This window comes from Euprymna scolopes, chromosome 2, assembly GCF_053919585.1.
Source record: "Euprymna scolopes isolate OS-2025 chromosome 2, ASM5391958v1, whole genome shotgun sequence".
In the NCBI taxonomy this organism is placed as follows: domain Eukaryota; kingdom Metazoa; phylum Mollusca; class Cephalopoda; order Sepiida; family Sepiolidae; genus Euprymna; species Euprymna scolopes.
In genome coordinates, this window is record NC_136483.1 from 139,549,436 (window position 1) to 139,570,773 (window position 21,338).

Consider the following 21,338-nt stretch of genomic DNA (forward strand, 5'->3'; position numbering starts at 1 on the left):
AAGAAGCTACAGCATCTAGGGATCTCTATAGTGTAGGTGTGAGATTCTACTGCTAGTCAGGTTTGTCAGGGGTAATCGCGTCAAGTGGGCACCAGTGCTTTGAGTTTGTTCGAGCACATTCCATTAAAGTACTTGTAAAACAAGCACAGTGATGCCACATTTTGGCAATAGGACAGAAGTTGGAGTTTGGCCAACAGTGTGGAACCTCTCAGGTTGATAACTCTTTTTTGAACTCTATCTAGGAGCGAGAAACTAGTGGTCGATGCATCAGCCCAAATGTGACAACAATATCCCATGCATGGGTGAATAGTGGCTTTGTAGAGGTAGAGGATACTCTCAGGTGTGAGTAACCTTCTAGCATGGTAGAGAGAGCCCATCTTCCTCACAGTAACCTTAACAATTACCTCAATGCATTTGTTCCAATTCATGTTACTTGTGAATGTTAAGTCTAGGAGCTTGTGAGGAAAATACTTTCAAGTAGTATATCATTAGCCAGGACAATCAGTGCTTGGGAAGGTTTATTATAATTATTAAAGGAAATAAACTTAGTCTTGGCGTCATTGAACTTTACCATCCAGTTTCGGCCCCATTCCACTACAGACTAGAGGTATAGAGTGTTTCTGGCTCTCTATTTGAAGCTACTCTTTGTTGTGTGCAAATGTATTTGTTATATATCAAAGCTATGTATGTAAAATATCTATCCGCCTAACGGTCCATGCAGAACACACATCATAATCCTCCCACATTTTATTAATAGATAAAAGATTTCATACTTTTTGTTGCGCTCTTGGATGGCAGATTGGTATCGCTTCCGCATTTTGATAATTTGCTCTTCAGCATTGTTGATCAGGTAGTTCAGCTTTATTGTCTCTAATTTCTGCTGGTCATAGCATTCGTCTAACTCAATGGCCACCTTGTGCTGTTTATCCAGTTCATTACGCAGGCTGTCTCGGAAGACAACGCTGTGCATGTGTCGCAATCGTTCCTTGTGAAGTTGTCTACAAGAAAGACAAAATAAAAAAAAACTTTTACAAATAGTTGCTTATGTAACAACAATATACTTGCTCAAAGGCATCATGCTCTATACAAAAAGCTGGCTCAATGGGTAGAGGTGTCTCTTTTTATTCTTTTTCATTATTGTTAACGTCTGTCAGCATCAGTTTTGCTGTCTTCTTTAAGTCATCAGAAATAATAACAATTTTTATATGAAAAGTTAAATTGCTGACGTAATTTTATGATTTTATATGGATATTTTAGTAATATGTCTAGATAAATAGCAAGTTTGAACACTGGCGAAGCATAATTAATATTTTCTGTCATTTTTGGCAGAGGATCCACACTCGTACATAGATGAATAATACACCTCGAGAAGGCCAGAATACAAATCAGTCGAAAATTCATAGAAATAGAAACATCATATAAATATAAACATCATATAAATAGAAATATTTAATATCAACGTTGAAGTGGTCAACAGTTTAAAGAAAATCAACATAGAAAAAAAAAACAATGTTTCAATACTTACTTGCCCTTCTGGAGAACAGCCGTCCGTAGAATTTCAATCTCGTTCTGTAGAATCTTGATTTTCTCTCTCATTTCTCTGGAATTCTGTGTGCATGTCTGGATCAGCGACACATACTTGTTACGATCTTTTTTGATGAGTTCGTATTTCTTGGCAAAAATTTTCAGCCTTACGAAAAAAACGGACGAGAAAACAAAAACATTTAAGAAAGTCTAATGATATCCATAATTCCATAATTCATTGAAGTATGAATGATTTTTTACATGGACTACAGAGAAAACTAAAAGGAAAAAAGCACTGGAAGAATACTTAACATAATTAAATCCTTCTTACATAAGAGAAAAATCCAGGTTGTCTTCGACGGTCATACATCTAAACAATATGATATAAATGCAGGAGTGCCTCAAGAGCATATCCTTGGACCTCTATTATTCCTAATATTCATAAATGACCTCCCTGACAAAATTGCCTGTGAGATGGGTATGTATGCTGATGACACCATGCTTTATAACAGACACAACAGGAAAACAAATGAACACATATCTAAAGAAATGGCAGAAACACTAGAGGATGACCTCCAATCTGTAATGGAATGGGGACAAAAATGGATGGTCAAATTCAATGCTGCCAAGACTAAACTTGTTTCCTTCAATAATTACAAGAAACCTTATCTAACACAATAGCAATGGCCAAAGACTTTATTTTAAAGTACATCTTTTAAACTCCTTGGCCTAACGTTCACAGGAAATATGAGTTGAAACAATTACATTGAGAGCATTGCCAGGACCGCTGCGAAGAAGGTAGGCTCTCTCTACCGTGCTAGAAAACTACTAATGCCCGAAAGTATCCTGTACCTCTATAAGGCCACCATTCGCACATGTATGGAGTATTGTTGTCATATTTGGGCTGGTGCATCTGCTACTAGTCTCTCGCTCCTAGACAAGGTTCAAAAGAGAGTCGCCAACCTGATAGGTTCTGAACTGTCATCTAAGCTTCAGCCTCTGTCCCATCGACGAAATGTTGCATCCCTCTGCCTGTTCTACAAGTACTTTAACGGTGAATGCTCTGACGAACTATAAGCACTTGTACCCCTTGACGTAAATACCCCCGACAAACCCGATAAGCAGCTAAATCCCACCCCTTCACAGTAGAGATCCCTAGATGTAAGAGAGCCTTCTACTCCAGTAGTTTCTTCCCCAGGACCACTAGACTTTGGAATTCCCTTCCGGGTTCCTGCTTCCCCAACTGTACTGACATGCAGAAGTTCAAGTGTAATGTGAACTGACATCTTGCTGCCCAGCTTCCCACATAGTACCCCTGTAGCTTATGTCCCTGATAGTAGCCCCCTACATCAAAGTGGCAACGTACCTTGTTTGGGGGTGCAAAATGTAATAAAAAAAAATACTTATGTCAGTAAACAGGATATTTTGTATGCAAGGGTCAGCAAAGTTCAGTCTGTTAATCATTTAATGCAAATATATCCACCCTCAGAGTACAGGGATAACTAAAATGAAGTAACTACTTAAGTTTGAGGAGTTTTTGTACTAAGTTGATCTGAAAAAAAAAAAAAAATCTGATCTTGTGACAAAATCGATTCCATTTTTGTGGTATTATCAGCTGATTTTTATCAACACATATCCTAAATATGTTTTTAAAAGAAAAAAAAATGTTTTGCAAACAATATATATTGGTTACCTGATCGAAATACCTATTATTGTAAACTGAATGATGGGCATTGATAAAAGTAAGTACATGTAAATTGCATGTTGCTTCACCATTGTTCAAACTTCCGTTTCTTCAAAATCCTGGAATGCTTAGCAGCAAAGAGGTCTTTCTTCAGATTCCAACAGTAGTCAGCCATCATGACTGTGTCTCAGTGACCTTGATACCTGGTCTCCATCTTTTTCGGGTCCTGATGGAATCTTTTCCCCTGCTCATCACTCATTGAACCCAGGTTCTCTGGAAACCAGTCCTTATGTGAAAATAGTGCATCTTGATACTCACGTTGCAGCCCAAATTTCTAGGAAGCAGTCAGCATGTTGTTGACAAGTTCTGCGTAGTTTTTGGCCTTATTATTGCTAAGAAAGTTCTTTACTACAAGAACAAATACCTTCCACACTTCTAGTTCCACTTCATTCATTGAGTTTTCGAACTCTGGATCTCTGATGAGCTGCCAGATCTGAGGATCATCAAAGATGCCAGCTTTCAACTTCTCCATGGTCAATCCTAGAAAAGTTTGGCACAAGTAAGTGAAGCAGTTACCATCCTTGTCCAATCAAGCTCGGCTTAATCAAACAGTTCACCAAGACACTGGCTTTGAGGAACTACTTGATTAAGCCGAGTTTGATGTGCAACAGTAGGGGAAAGTATTTTATCTCTCTTCACCAGAGGGTCGTTGATGACATTCTTTCATTGCAAGGTACTAATTCCTTTCACACAGGACAGTCCTTCTTTATCCTGAGCACCAATTTTTGAAGGATTTCAAGGTTTTGTGATTTCAAACTGATCCCTTTTTGACATAATCACCAAAAAACTATCAGACCTGAATACTTCTTGTCATTAAAATAATCATTTCCAATCAAAACAATTATTCGATGTGGCATTTTACTCTCACCAACTTCTTTTAAAATGCTCCACACATGCGTACATATGAACAAAAAAAAAAGAAAGATATCTGACGATAGCTCAAAAACTTGACCTGATTGAGCAAAACCAATGTGATTTTTTTGATTCAGCGCATCAGATTCATTATAAATCAGTTAAAAAAACATGCAGTCAACAAATTTATTGTTGACCAGTGAACGCATACACCAGTTAGTGGTTATTTGGGTTGAAAATATCTGTAATTAAGTCAGTAAATAGGATGTAAATGTAGAACTGTAATCCTTTTGTATAAATTCAAATATCTCTAATTTGGATGAAATTTTAACCATAGGTATTAAGGTATTAACCATTAGAAATACAATACATGAAATTTTAACCATAGGTATTAAGCATTAGAAATACAATACATGAAATTTTAACCATAGGTATTAAGCATTAGAAATACAATACATGAAATTTTAACCATAGGTATTAAGCATTAGAAATACAATACATGAAATTTTAACCATAGGTATTAAGCATTAGAAATACAATACATGAAATTTTAACCATAGGTAATAAGCATTAATAAATATTTTTAAAATTTCAGTTTCTTTCGAGTATATTAAAGGGTTGTTATGGGTCATAATGTAGATAGAACTTCCGATTTGAAAATTCAAATATTTCTGATTTACATGAAAATTCATCTTCGCCATCTTTCTCACCTTGATTTCTTCTCTTGAAAAATCTTTTTGTGGTCCTCGATGACTATGTATTGCGATGTCAATTCTCCCTTTGTATCGCGGTATCTTATGTCTGCACGCTTCTTCTCACGAGCCTTCTGATCTCGTTCCTCAGTCTAAACAAAAAAAAAAATGAACGCAAAAAACAAAACTGAATCAGGTTAGGGTTATAGGGTTAGCTACATATTTTTTATTTGCACGTACATCTATAACTTTCTCAGATTGTGCAGGCAAGTGTAAACAAAACCAAAAAATCTGTGGGTTGCAAACTTTTTGCTAATACATTTTGCAGATAGATGACCCTTCGACGACGTTTATGACACAAAATTATAAGTAACCAAATTTGCAAAAGCTATGATCATATGCTACATGGAAAGAAAATAGGAAACAATTATAAAATGAAAAGAGAACAAAACCAAAAAGTGACAATGTTAAAACGTCTTCTTGTTGGTGCAACGCACGAAAGTCCTTATTTTTCCTTTCTTTCCTCAACTTGCAATAAATCCTCATGTATTCGATTTTATCTTCCACCGTTTATTCTCGTTCTAAGCTGTCCAACAAAAAACAAAACTCAACCCTCATGCTTTAGAATTTGTCCCTTTTAATAATTACCAATTGCGTACATATGCAAATCGATGAGCGACCTACAAAATTACGCTTGTCTTTTCTTCTTCTTTTCTACATTTTCTGCTGTCGTTTTACAAGCTGAGTAAACACAAGGTGATGATTTCTATGACTAATTTTTCCCGAAAAACAAATTATATGAACATCAATTAATAGTTTCAAGAGACTACATGGAGATGTAGCAGTAAAAACCTATATTCCTTTTGTATTCTGAATCTATTTGTGTGGAGAATTTAAATTGTTCTCGCTATAACAATGAAAAAATATTTATAATTTATGTGACTGAAAGATGTATTTAAACAATTCCTAGTTAAGTCATGTACATTATTTTGGAGTTGAAAAGAAAATATACACTTGAAACAGATTCTTTTTTGTTCTTTTCTCCCACACAGACATTCACTCTTCACATAAGCAACAGCAGCACCAGCAGCAGTTCTTCATTTTTCTTTTTTTTCTCTTTAACAACAATATCATATGAGAACGAGATGGTGTTCAAAAACCAAACAACATCTGTCGAACAAAAAAAAAAAAAAATCCATTTTTCAATCTGCCACCTCAGACTTCCAACACTGCTTTAAATTTGGATAATCATCTTATTATTGTATCTGAGGGATTCTAGGTTCGCATATCACTTCTTCCCTACAGCAGACACATGCCAACCATGGTCGTTTATTTATATGCCTCTCTACCCCGTTATCACAAACAATGATTCTACTTTTGTAGACAAATAAAATGGTTTTTATACAGGATTATATTTGTTTCACATAATTGTTTATACATTTGAAGTTAACATCCTTTCTAAACAAACAAGATTAATTAATGCCAAAACAAAAGACAATCAGTTTAGGGTTAGATATGTATTTTCTTGAATTGAAAGCCATGTTTAATTATAGAAGAGTTTCTGATGGGTAGCTATTGCGTAAAAGTCCCGGAGATGAAGAATTTTCAGTGGGTAGCTGTTCTGTACAAGTCCAGGCAAAGAGCAAAAGATCTTTTTTGTGTCGACACAAAAAAATTATGTGCTGGAATGCTAAAAGATTCAATAATTTTATGAAGCAATTTTGGTTTCTGATTGATCGCTAAGACTATGCTGGCTTGATCATTACAATTAATTACTACACTCCCGTAGTTAATTCTGGTTTTAAAACAGTCTTTAGAATGACCTTTAGATATAGCATTTCTTATACAGAATGTGAAGGCGATATAAATTCTGCCTCACAAGTAGAGAGAGATACAATCTACTGCTTTTTAGATTTATATGAAATAATAGGCCCATCTTTTGATAGTTGAAAACAATATCCAGTTATGCTTTTTCAATCTTCATCGTTTCCCCAATCTGAATCTGAAAAAAAACTCTAATTTTAGGTGACGTTTATTTTCTAAATACTAAATGCTGTTCCTTAGTTTCATTTTAAATAATGGACTTGTTTAGCTCTGTTTAAATTCGTCATTGTTAGTCTTGATAACATATGCCGGATCTCATAGCAGTCATTAAGTATATAAGGCTTCCTCTTATCTCTTAGTATAAATTATCGTCAATTATTTCAGATTCTGCATCTGTATTTTTACTGGTAGCAGTTTTAATCACTGTAGTTCGTTTCTTGCATTCTGGCATTCCAAACTTTAATAGGATTTTATCAATGTACCTCGAGTGATTCATTTAATAATTCCTTGTTCATGAGTAAATTGTATGCCCAGAAACCATGACATCTGGCCAAGATCGGTCATTTTGAATTTTTTTATTTACTCTGTTCTTAATATTGGTTAGCATTATGTCACAATTTGATGCGATTAAAATGTCATCGATCCATAATGCTAAAATCAGTCGTTTATTGTCTTCGTTTTGGATATACAAACAGGGGTTCACTGGGCATTGTTTGAATTGTTGTTCAATCATATAATCATGAAATACTTTATTCCAAATTCTTCTGCTTGTCTCAAACCATACAGCGATTTGTTTAGCCTCCACACAAAATTTTTAATATGAATTCCTCTGGAGGGGTAATATAAATTTCACAGTCTATCGGGGGCATTTAAGTAAGCATTTTTATGTACATTTGATGGATGTTAAGGTTATATTGCGATGCCATTTGCAATAAAATTCTGATTGTGGTTAGGTTTGTAGTTGGTGAAAACGTAAAAAAAATATTCTATGCCATAAATCTGAGGGTATCCCTTAGCAACAAATCTCGCCTTATACTGTTCGACGCTTGACGCTGTAGTCTTTTTGCAAAGACCCATCGAGAAGAAATGACATGCTTATCCTTTGGCTGAGGCACTACCAAATAGCTATTATTTTCTGTTAATGCGTTTTTCTCATTTTTCATTGCCATTTAATTTATTGTTTTGATTGAATTTATTGTTTTTAGTCTTATTGAAGAATTTTTTTTTGGTATATTTTTCTAATAACATCTATATAAACGGCAAAACGGCCGCGCATGTTTTTGTATGTCCTAGAAAAGCTTTTTTCAGGCAGGGGGTCTCGACTACATTACATTTATTTAGAACTTTCCTTATACTTTCTAGATTATAATATCTACAATTCGCAAACAGATGTCATCTCTAACTGTTTAAGTGTTGCCTTAAGGAGAAGTGCTTTCCGACTCCCTGGAAAACCTCATCAGTATGCCCTGTATTTAAGAATTCAGGTGATAAGTCATCTCCCTCTCAGTACAGACCAATAAGTCTCCTGTGTGTTATGAGTAAGTTGCTGGAATCCATATTAAATAGAGAAATAGTAAACCACCTCAGCAGAAACAATCTTCTTAGTGACACACAATATGGTTTCCGTTCTGCAAGATCTACCGCAGATGTGCTAACGGTTATATCTCACAGGATTAGTGAATCTCTTGACAAAGGCTTCCTTTCTAGGGCAATTGCTCTTGACATATCAAAGGCCTTCGACAAGGTATGGCATAAGGGCCTACTTCACAAGATTTCCAGCTACGGTATAACTGGAAATGTTTTCTCAATTATTAAATCATTTCGCTCGATAAGCTCATAAGAGTAGTGGTCGATGGACAAAAATCAGAGGCCTGCAGTATTAATGCTGGAGTCCTTCAAGGGTCAATCCTGGGTCCAACTCTCTTCCTGATCTACATCAATGACCTCCCTAAACACATACTTAAATCATTCGTTGACATCTATGCTGATGACACGACCATCTACGGCAACACATCAAATGACAAAGTTCTCTCTGATTCTCTCTCCTCTGATCTCGAGCGCGTGGTTCAGTGGGGGAAAACGTGGCTGGTTACCTTTAATACATCTAAAACCAAACTCCTATCTTTACATCATCAATGCTCTGATCCCCATCTGGCATCAATTGAAATGGATGGCCCTCGTCTAGGAGAAGCCCCGTGTTTTGACAAGCTTCTGGGTTTATCCTTTACTCCTGATCTGAAATGGAACACGTACATCAAGTCTGTTGCCAAGGTCACTTGAAAGATGGTGGGATCCTTCTACCACTCCAGACGATATCTCACTACTGATGCAATTCTCTATCTATATAAAAGCCAAGTACGTCCAAGGATGGAATACTGCTGCCATATCTGGGCAGGAGCTGCTAAAAACAGCCTATCCTGCCTTGACAGAGTACAAAATAGACTTTGTGGCTTAGTGGGGGATGCTCTTTTCTCTACCCTGCAACCTCTCTCCCACAGAAGAGACGTTGCGAGTCTATCCTTGTTTTATCGTTATTTCCATGGCAGGTGCTCGTCTGAACTCCAATCTCTGGTCCCCCCTCGCCAATCTTTCACGAAAAACACCCGTCTAGCTGAATCCACAGTGAAAAATTTCCCCCACTCTTTATCTATGCCTAAATCAAAACGCGGATTCCATGAACAAAGCTTCTTTCTTAGAACTGCACGCCTGTGGAACTCTGTTTCATCTGCCTGCTTCCCACTACAAGTTGGATGTCTTCAAGTCCAACGTTAACAAATTCCTAATGAACCGCCCCCTTAAGTAAACACTTCATCAAATCTCCACACTAACGTACTGTACTTGCAATAACCCTTATCCCTGAGTGGCTTCCGGGCCTTGATAAGTGGTGATCACCGTGTAAAAAAACAACTTTATTTTAATATCGACTTTTTAAAAAATCCCTGGTTCCCTGTGTTTGTTTCTCTTTCTTGTATAAATAAAGCGAAGCAAATCAAACCGCTTAGCTTTCTGGACGGAATGGATCAAGCTGATTGCTTTTCTGGACAGAACGTCCAGAAAAGCAATCAGCTTGATCAGTGTTTGGGAAACCTTTCATGTCGGACAATTGCTATTCATTTGGACACTGCCAGAACTTCCCCTTTTTGCAGGGAGCTGGTTTTCCTTAACATCGTTGGGAAACAAATAATAAAACTGCAGAAGGCCAGACATTCATTTCTGCAAGTAAACTTTTTGATTGTCATCATTAAATTTGAATCCTTTTCATTCCTTTGGCATCATAGTGTAAGCTTTTCTTTCACTTTCTTTTCCGTCTTTGCGTCAGTCACAGGTTTGAGCCTGCCTACTACCACTTTTTTTTTTGTGCTCAACATACACCTCCAAACACCCAGGCAACACCGGGCACCCCCACTAGTCTAATATATAAAAAACCAAATGGGCGCACGCATTTGTGTATGTCCGTGAAAGGCTTTTTGCGTGGGGGTTCTTGCGTCGGTTAAATTCCAGAAGTTTTCTTATACTTCCTAGATCGTAATATCTCAGATTTGTAAACGGATATTGTCTCTATCTTTTTTTAAAAGAAATTCCTACCATCCCATTGTGTCGGCTGTTTGTTTGTCTTTTTTGTATAAATAAAGCTAAACTATTTGAACGCAAATGCCTGACCCTGTCGCAAAGCTAAACTATTTGAACGCAAATGCCTGTTCTGGAATGGGTGATTGGAATGCCATCCTTGCTCCCAAGATAGATAAGGTCAGGGGACTAATGGGTCTGAGTGGTGTGACAGCAGTCTGTCTGACCTGATGGCTTTGTGTGATCTTGTAGACAGATTTCATCTGGATCACCCAGGGCAGGAGATGTGGATGTGACATGCCTTCCCATCCAAGTACTCACTTGGATCAGATGTTAATTAGGAGAGGCGACATAGACTTTCTATCTGCCCCATGTTCCACTCTTTAGGACATACAGACTATAAACTAGTAATGGCCCAATTTAACTTAAGTGCTAAGCCTAAACTGGCCAAATACTGGAAGTTTAACAGCTCTCTACCGGAGCTGGAAGACTTTCAGTAGAATGTCACAGAATTAATACAGTGGGCACTAGTGGGGGTGGTAACAGAGAGTAAGCGGTGGGTTAGTACTAAGGCCAAAATTAGACGATTCTGTGTCAAGCACAGCCAACGCCTCGCAAAAGATAGGGCTAAGGCAAAGAAGCATATAGAGGATAGGCTGACTCGGGCAGTGGCATCAGGGAATCCCCTAGAGATAGCACTAGCTAAACAAGATCTCAACCACTTGGCTTGCAAGCGATATGAAGGTCAGATAGTTAGGCCTAGATTAATAAATGTCTCAAATGAAGCTGTTAACGCTGATGCTGTTGAGCGTAAGACTGCTATAAGTCGTGGTTTGGACGAGTACATTTGGAAAGTGAATAACCTGGAAAGACACGCCCTTGTATCAATGCAAGAGATCTGTAAGGGGCTTTAGGAGCATCTATCGGAGCGCTTCACCCAACTACCCAGACTCAGGGTTGAAGAGTTTAGCAGCTATTTGGCCGACTCGCCCCGCCTCATGGCGGCTTGAGCGGCTAGCTGTGATGGTCAGGTCACGGAACATGAGATCATTACTGCATTGAAGTAGGTCAGCTAAAACAAGTCCCCGGGATTTGATGGTCTTCCCTACGAATTCTAGATGAGGCTGTTGCCCATGTTGGTCCCTATTTCGAAGGATGTGTTCAACCATTGGTTTGCTCAGGGCTCCATTCTTGGGCTTGTGACCAATGGAGTGATCACATTGCTGAGGAAAGATCAACGGCATAATGGGGAGGAAAACCTTGACTCTGCTAAAAATAGTTAAGGATTTTGACAAAAGTTCTTGCGAATCGCTTGCAGGTTGTTATCACTGACTTGATCGAACCAGACCAGAGCTATGCTGTGAAGGGAAGATTGATTCAAGACAATTTGCATTTGATCCGCATGATCATAGAGGGAATAGAAAATGACACAAAAGCCGTGCTGATCAGTTTAGATCAGTCCAAGGCATTCGATAGGGTCGACCATCAGTTCCTGGAATCTGTTTTAGAGGCTGCTGGTTTTAATCCGGATTTCCGTAAGTGGGTCTTTGTCCTGTACCACAGGTCGATGGTAGTGGTGCAGATCAACAGTAAGCTGTCGGAGTCATTCACTCTCACCTGGTCGGTGCATCAGGGCTGTCTGCTGTCACCTCTGCTTTATGTCCTGGCATTGGAACCTCTCCTTCACAAGTTAAGGGACGAGGTGGCTACACCAGTCTTGTGCGGGATAGCTCTACCTGGCAGTATGAGAGCCAGGATTTCTGAGTTCACCAATGACGTCACTGTGTTTGTGTCTAGCCGCACGGACATCAAAGCTGTGACCGAGGTACTCACTCAATACAAAGAAGTCACAGGGGCCACCTTCAACTGCAGCAAGTCTGTCGACCTGGGTGCGTGGAGTGGAGATGTTACACTTCCGGGCATCATCAGCTGGAACAATGGCCCGGTCCACGTCCTCGGTGTCTGGTTTGGACTGGGTCTTCAGCTGAAGAAAAACTGGTCGGAAGTAAAGACAAAGGTCGAATTGTCGGTCAAGACTTGGATTCAAAGGAAATTATCCTTGAAGGGCCAGGCGGAATTGTGCATCACTTACATCTTTCTGCTCATCCTTTACCATATGTCTGTACTTCCCCTTCCTGTGAAATGCCTCACAGCTTTACAAGAGCACCTATCCTTACTTCTATGGGATGAGGGTAAGCATTATGTTCGCAGGAAGGTCTGTAATCAAAGTCCAAGCAAGGGAGGACTTGGACTGCTCGATCTCTTGTATCACAGACACGTTAAGAGGTTGGCTTTCCTGTGTCGTTTGCTAGAAGAGGGCATTCTGTGTGTCCCTATGGTTGGAAGCGCCTTTCCCAACCTCAAACTCGACCTCTCAGTTGAAGGTTGATGTAAACCAAGAGGAGAACAAAAGTTCTTTGCTGAATGCCGAGCCGCACTTAGAGCTTTGCCAGAACCAGAGTCCTCGAACTGCCTAGGAAGAGACTTTATCGGGAACTAGTGGTACGTACCACTTCAGATCCCTTTGGGAAGTGGATGGGATGGTCAAGGGAGGAGATCCACACAGTGCAGTTGGGTGCTGGGACAGGACTTTCTAAACAACTCTGAATTTTCCCTTACCTAGCGACTGATCCAAAATGCGCTATCCCTCCTTGACAGACTTTACACTTACATAGAAATTATTTCTGCCTGGTGTCAGTGCTGCAATGAACACATGCTCGAAACGGTCGAGCATGCATTTTCCATTGCAGCTGACTCCAGGGGCTTTTGAGGTATGTCGAGAGGGTAATGGCTTGCTTGAACTGGATGCAATATACTTTGTAGACAACATGGATCCGACGCTGACCAGGGGAAAAAAAATGTTTTTTCTGGCTATCCTAGTAGTAGCAAGAATAGTGATTTGGATCACACGCCTCAAAAAGGTCTACAAGAGGACATCTGTTCTGGATCAGGATCTAATTGTTTACTTTAAACATCTACTTAAAGTAAAGATCAGATGCGATTGGAGGAGGTTGCATCGAGTGGACTTTGACAAGAGATGGGTGCATGATACTAGCTTATGCATTTGTCGAGGAGCCAGGTTTGAATTCATGCTCCCTCCGTAAAGCATGGCACATGTGGTCCTGGGTCCTTCAGAACCCATCCCGCTAGACTAGTATAGGCATATAAAAAGATTCTTGACTGGTGGTACAAATGAGATCCCATTCCTGTTTTGTTTTTTGGTATTAGAGAACCTCTGAGTTTGCCCAACCCTTGCACCACTTTTTATTTTCTATCCCTGATTTTCCCCCACTTGGAGGTCACCTTCCACCCTCATCTCCTCTCCACATCATTTTTTTCTCCCCCAAATCCCATAATAACAACGCCAATCCCAATTAGAGATCTTTCTGCTTGTTTTCAGTTCCCCCAAAAACAGTGGGCGATCTATTACTTAGACCAGAGTTGGGAGGGACCATACTAACATACCCCACTAGGCTTTATATTTTTGTTTTTATGAACATTTATTAAGCTTTGCCCCACTCCCCACCACAAACTTTTTTTATATATTTACCTCCAAATTTAAAGGCTTTTTCTCCAACACCAATGAATTGAACCTTTTCCTTCACACACACACACACACACACACACACACACACGCACACACACACACACACACACACACACACACACATTTATTGAAAAAAATAAATGCATACACACACGCACAAAAAAAATTCACAAATATGCATAATTTTATTAAAATGCTGGGGAATTATTAAGTAGCTTTAGCTCCATAGAGTGAATGTGGTATTGTGGTAAATGTTGTCAGTCAAGAGTAATATTACAAAGTATCCAATTACTATAGTCACGAAGACCCTGCACCCTTTCCCTTCCCAACTTCTTAGAAGGCCTTGTACCTAAGTTTGTTTTGTTTGTAATTTATACTTTTGATTTTATAATTGATCGTAATTTTTTCAACGGAATAAACTAAATTTAAGTATCTGTTCTGGAATTGGTCCTTGGTCAATATAGGGGAAACTTTTCATACTGATAAAATTATTATTTATTTGGATACTGCCAGAGTGCCTCCTTTTTGTGAGGAGCTGCTTTCCCACCACATTAAAAACGACCTTTGTGGGAGGTTTAAAAGCAACGTCATTTCTGCAAGTCATCTTTTTGATTGACTATGTTAAATTTGAACACTTTACACTTACGGTTGCGCCATGGAGTAGGGGTAAGACGTCAGATTTTCTTTCACTTTCTTTTCCACCTTCGTGTCACGGGTTTGAGCCTGGCTGTCTACTAACACTTCTTTTTTTTTTTTACACCTCCAACACAGGGCACCCAGGCTAGTTTTAAATAAGAAGACAAAACTAAAACGAACATGGCCTACTGAGCTTTGCTGAAACTATCCATTCTAGCACTCACTGTCAAGCTTAGTCTCTCTCTCTCTGATCAAGTATAGATAAAAGAAATAAACTTACCTTTATAGATGATAAACGTTTCAACACATTCAGTTCGGTTCGAATACCAATTTGGTCATAAAGGAGGCTCAGTTCGGCATCCAAACTGAGTTTCAGTTTCACATGTTCCATGGGAGTCGAAGATTTCTAAAAATTGGAAAGAAAATTAAGAATATTAAAAGAAAACAATACCGTAAATAAAAAAAACTACAAATATTTATTGAATCTATATTTATGTGTTTTTGGTGGAAATTGAATTTTTAAAAATATTTTTGTTGGTTTGATTTTATGGGTATTTACGAAAATTCTGTTCTGAAAGAAATATGATGTTTTGATGAAATTTTACGTTTCATTGTTTGACTTGAAACAAACTTTGCGTTGAAACGAATTTCGTAAACAATTTTAACGCCTTTGTGCATACCCTTCATTTGAAAATGATTGAAATAGTCACACACACACACACACACACACACACACACACACACACACACACACACACAAAATACCTAGAAAATGGGGGTATTAAGCCTGATATAGTGATATGGGACAAGAAGGAGAGTGTGGCAACCCTAGTTGAAGTCAGCGTCCCTAATGATGCTGGTCTTAACAGAGCAGAGAGGGAGAAAATAACAAAATACCAAGGACTTATGTACGACATGAAAAGAAACTGGAATCTTAAATAGGTATCAATCATACCAGTCATTATAGGAGAAACCGGGCTCATGAAAAAGAATTTCAAAAACTATCTGGCGAATATACCCGGTGAACTAAGTACAAAAGAAATACAACCAATAGCACTTAAAGGGGCGGTTAGAATCTGAAAAAAATCTCTCGGTTGGACTAACTAAACTAATGGGAGAATGTTTGGTATCCGGTAGAATGCCCCATCCCCAGGAAAAACAAAGTGATAAGAAAATTAAAACAAAGTGAAACACACACACACAGACACATAGACACACACACAGACACACACACACACACATTATACACCGTCCACTATGATTATGCAATCCCTACAGCTATGTAGCTAAAAAAGATGGAACCATAAAACCTGACATAGTGATATGGGACAACAAATAGAAAGAAACAACCTTAGTAGAAGTTAGTGTCTCCAATGATGCTAGATTGAACAGAACTGAGAAAGAAAAATAAGGAAAAATATGGTTGGATTCTTCTACCGCTCCAGTAGATGTCTCACTGCTGATGCAATTCTCTATCTATATAAAAGCTAAGTACATCCAAGGATGGAGTACTATTGCCACATCTGGGCAGGAGCTACTAGAAGCAGCTTATCCTGGCTTGACAGAGTTCAAAATAGGTTTTGAAGCTTAGTAGGGGATGCCCTTTTCTCTTCCCTACAACCTCTTTCCCACAGAAGAGACGTTGCAAGCCTGTCTTTGTTTTATCGTTATTTCCATGGCAAGTGCTCGTCTGAGCTCCAATCTCTGGTCACCCGTTTAGCAGAAACCACTGTCAATAATTTTTCCCACTCTTTATCTGGTCACCCGTTTAGCAGAAACCACTGTCAATAATTTTCCCCACTCTTTATCTGTGCCTAAATCAAAATGTAGATTCCATGAACAAAGCTTCTTTCTTAGAATTGCACGCCTATGAAACTTTCTTCCATTTTTCTGCTTCTCAGCTGACTACTACTTGGTTGTCTTCAAGCCCAACATAAACAAATGTTTGATGACCTCCCCCCACTGAAGTAATCCAATTTACCAAATTTCCATTACTAACGATTACTACAATATTATCCCATTGACTACTGTACACTCTATAACCCTTATTCTCGCGTCGCATCTGGGCCTTGATAAGTGGTGACTCCTATGTAAAAAAAAAAAAAAAATGACATGAAAAAAATTGTAATCTTAAGAAGATCTTTATCATTCCAGTAATTATAGGAGCAACTGGACTTATGAAAAAGAATTTGAAAAAACTACCTGGCAAATATACCTGGTGAACCAAGTGCAAGAGAGATTCAAACAATTGCACTCAAAGGGACGGTCAGAATCTTAAAAAGATCTCTTAGTTAGAATATCTGAGTTAGCGGGTAAATGTTTGTCATCCGGTAGGATGTCTCACCCCCAGCTTGAACAAACTGCTAAGAAAATTAAAAAAAAAAAAGAACGGTTTTAATAAAAAAAATGAGCAAAAATGAATCTACATACTGTTAGGCTAGCACCCAAGATAAAAGGGCCCCTCAACTCGTGTGCGAACCAGATGGGAAAGGGTAAGTAATGATATAAACCTCTTCTCTTGAAGTGGCAATATAGCTATGACAGAGGCCAATCAGGTTCAGTCATTAGGCCTTTATAAAAAAGGTCCTAGCCCCCTATCACCACTAACTCTAGCAACTAAAAACAAAATATTAGACGATTAAAACCCAACCATGGTCAGTTGCAGAAAAGAAGGTTCTATTGCTTTGCTACTACTAAGTTTAAAGTTTGAAAAATGTAGCAAAACTTCAAACATGATTCTCACCGAGAAGATCAGAAAAACTAATCTCTCTGAAGACCAGAAAACTAGGTACAAGGTAAATAAATTTATGAAATATTCATTTATGTACGTTCCAAAGAATATATATAAAATAAACAAATCGATAACATTTATATCCGTTGCCAAAAATTCAACATCAAGAACAGTTCTACATATATGAACAGGAAAAAATTATGCTTGGTGGCAACAAGAAAAAGAAACAGAAAAAGATGCTATCCGTGTAAATTGTAAAAAAAAAAAAATGTTTGCTAAATAAACGATGCATAACGGGAGATGTGACTAACATTAAGTTGCGTAGGTGACCTGCTGTCAGAAGGGGTGCGGCAATTTGAAGATGTTTGAAGTCAAAAAAATGTTATTTAAACCAATCCAATTTTTGATCTGACAGTAAGAGATTAGCATCTGCCTCAATTCCTGTATGACTCTCATTCTATTCATTTGTCGCCATCATTCTTACAAGGCTCATGCAGACGATACTAGCATTCCTTTCTCTCCTCTTTCTTTTTAGTCTTTTATTTTCTTCAATCATTCTCATGACATCTTTTTCTTCTCTTTCCTGCTGCCTTCCCCACAGACTTGCTCTACTTTAACATTATTATTTGTATGGTAGCTGGTCGACCAAGCTCGAGTTTCTAGCCCCCCCCCCACTCCTCCTGTAAGACATTCACACCAAAGACTTGTTTACTTACAACCATTGTAAAAAGATTTCCTGTGTACCTCGAGCTAAGTGGAGCTTTTATCAGCCCTGTTTCTTTCCAAGAACTGTCTACATGTGGAACACAATACTACGGAACTACTTCCTAGCTGATTACAACAAGGTCGTTTTCTATGTTAATAAATGCATGTCAAGTCATCCTCTTAAATATTCTAATTCTTCCCAAAATCCAGCCATGGTCTGCAATCCTCAAGATGTTTGTCTCCATTTCCAGCTGACACAAGCCATTAACCCTTGTCTTCGAATGGCTTTGGACCTTGATGAGCAGTGAGTGGTTAGTAAAAAAAAGCTCTTTCCTTCACACGAAGGTTAAAAAACAATCACATCACTAAGAAACTAATGCAAACTATGATGATACTGGCGTTTCTTCCTCTCCCCTCTCTATTTTCCTTTTTCTCACTTTCTTTTTTCTTTTTTTTATTTTCTTTCTTCCGCCGGGGGGGGGGGGGAGAGATCGCATTGGCACCAAAATCAACAAAATCTAAGCTATTATTGCAATGGCTTTTTCCCTGCTGAATGGAGTATGCTGCTGATCTTGTGCAGTTCTAGTAGGTCCATTCTCCCAGGCTTGGCCTTCTCCCTTTGAGAAAGGGTTAGTTTAAAGATAATCGTCTGATTTACCCACCTACTGGGGAATACTGACGGAGCTGTCCAGGCATTTTTTTTTCAGGCCAGAGTGCTCTTCCTCTAGGATGCTGGCTCTTCAATTCCACTTTCCGACTCTTGCATTACATCATCCCACCACGGGCGGGAAATAGATAAGACACACATTACTATTGACCGAATACTGACCGTGACAATGATAATATCATGAAATTGATTTTCTTTTAATGCTCTTGCATTGTTCTTTATTTGTCCAAGGGTGTGGGTAACTTACTTGGAGTTCCAGAGTCTTGGAAATTTGTTCTTTTTCTGCAATTAGCTCCTTTTTCCTTTTCTGCAGCTCCTCATCTACACCTGGCATGGCTTCTTTCTGAAAAATGACAATGAATGTATGTATATATATATTTTTTTTTAGATGGGTATGTTCAAGTAGCGAAATGTCTAACTGTTTATTCATCTATCATTCCTCACCTCGTTATATAATTAATTTGTAACCAAGTTGTTGGGATGTCTGGTGTATATAAAGTCCGTTGGTGGTATAAAACTTTAATTAATTTCGGGAGTAAATACCTCCCCTTTTCAAAAAGAAAACAAAAGTATATTACTTTTGTTTTCTTTTTTTCTTTTTGAAAAGGGGGGGGGGTATTTTCCCCCTAAATTAATCAAAGTTCCATACCACCAACGGATTTTATATACACCAGACATACCAGCAACTTGGTTACAAATTAATTATATAATGAGGTGAGGAATGATAGATGAATACACAGTTAGACATTTCACTACTCTACTTGTTTGTTTTTCTTTTCTTTACTCTTGTAATTCCGGTCCTTTCCGCATTGCTTTTGGCGTTTAAAACTTCCATATATTCCTTTACCAGCAATGCTTCAAGCAAACTACCATTTACTTATATATATATATATATATATATATATATATATATATATATATATATATATATATGTATATGTATATGTATATATGAGCAAACAGTTAATAAAATATGTTAAAAAACACTTTGAAATGAGTTAAAAACATATTTAATCTGAAAAGGAAACACTAGATAAATGGATAGTCCTTAATCCGCGGAGTTTCGAAGAAATACTCTCCTTCTCATCAGAGGGTAGGAATCAGCAAAATGCGGGATCGGATTTTGCATGCAGAAGTATTTAATGAAACAACAAGTAAGTCAAAGATCTTACTTGAAAACAAAATAAGTTAAGCAGAGGGAATATGGTAAAGAAAAAGGTGATTACACAGGATAGTCTGGTGGAAGATAAAAAATCCAGTGACGGTAAAATCCAGTGATATATATATATATATATATATATATATATATATATATATATATATATATATATATATATATATATATATATATATATATATATATATATTATAAAGGGGATTAGACCTGGAGTCTAAAGAGCAAAGTTTATTTTATACTTAAAAAAATAACATTGCTCATGGTAATGTAGATATATAATAAGCTCAATAGGTATATTAATATATCCTATAGTTATAGTAATATGTAGTATAAAGATTGATAATTCTAAATTATGAATCAATTTCAAAAGCAAAAACAAACAAAATCAACTTGAGTGTACGATCGTTTCAGAAACGATATCCATTTTGAGAAAAGCATTGACAATAATTGACAATAATCTCCTCACCAGCACAAAAGAGTGGGAGGGATATGTTTAAGATACCAAAATAAACTAGCATTTTTGTAGTAAGTAAGGTGGATAGTCCTTATTGAGTTTCATTAGAAAATTTGTTTTAAAGTTTGTTGATGCATATGTGGGCATGTTGAATTTGTGCCCAAAATACAACATGCCCACATAGGCACTGACGAACTTTACCATAAATTTTCTAATTGTCTTTCATGTAAGAGGAAATACAATACACATGTTCATTTCGGCTGGAGTCGTTTTCATTTACATGTTTATCTATTAAATGAGTGAAGGTAAGGTCTAATCCTCTCAATCTTAAATAATCTTTCATATTACAATAGAATACAATTTTCCCAGGCAATGTCAGGATATGGGTCTGACTAGTGTAACATAAAGTTATGTTTCTAAGTAGAAAACTTGAACATAAAATTAGCTCATATAATTTGGATCTTTCGGATTACTGTTCTCATTTTGAGTGTAATTTGCACAATGTTTCGGTTGATGTAACCTATCTCCAACTTTCTTCAGGTGTACCTTGTTGAACTAAGGAAATTTTCTCTGGAACTGGGGGAATCTGCACAGAATATGTCTGAAAGAACCTTTGGTGCAATGGATAGAGTACTTGGTAAAAACTAGTTTCAAAATCACACTTTTCTGGAGGTTGAAGGTTCAATTCTCAGTGTGGGTGACCCAAAATACAATTGTGAATTACTTTGGACTTCTACCCAGTCATGGCTGATGGAATGAGAGCATGCAATTCCTATGGATTAAATAAAGGGTTCTGTTTAAAATTTCGTGCAGACTCCCGAGTTTGACTGAAAGATTTCTGAGTTTGACAAGATACCCTTGAAGAAGTTCAGAGGTTACATCGACCTAAACGTTGTACAAATAACACTCAAGATGAGAACAGTAGTCAGCAGAATCCAAATGATACGAATAATCAATCTTCGGTAATGGTGAATAAAGGGAGACCCTAACTTTCAAACACACCGGAAGTTGGCACCCGCGTCTCTCAATTGAAGTATGAAAGCACAAAATCGATACAATTTTCAATTATATTTTATGTTTATTTTTTTCACGCCTTTCTAATAAAAATATATAAAATACGTAAGCATTTTTATTAATTTAAAAAATTTTTTTTAGCGTATATCTTTTCAAATAACTATGTTTATTTAAGTTAATATGTTATATATTTTATTATTTTAA

General features: G+C 37.5%; 1 protein-coding gene across 2 annotated transcripts in view; it reads right to left on the reverse strand.

The window, feature by feature from the left end:
- The window catches only part of LOC145296679 (coiled-coil domain-containing protein 146-like), an 87,471-nt gene that overhangs the window by 26,131 nt on the left and 40,002 nt on the right, over positions 1-21,338 (reverse strand). For both annotated transcript variants that reach the window (XM_080142634.1, XM_080142642.1), the window contains exons 10-14: positions 18,737-18,832; positions 14,667-14,792; positions 4,831-4,964; positions 1,526-1,690; positions 774-998 (exon numbers count right to left, since the gene is read on the reverse strand). In XM_080142634.1, the coding sequence (XP_079998760.1) occupies positions 774-998; positions 1,526-1,690; positions 4,831-4,964; positions 14,667-14,792; positions 18,737-18,832 (746 nt within the window). The remainder of the gene's footprint in view (positions 1-773; positions 999-1,525; positions 1,691-4,830; positions 4,965-14,666; positions 14,793-18,736; positions 18,833-21,338) is intronic.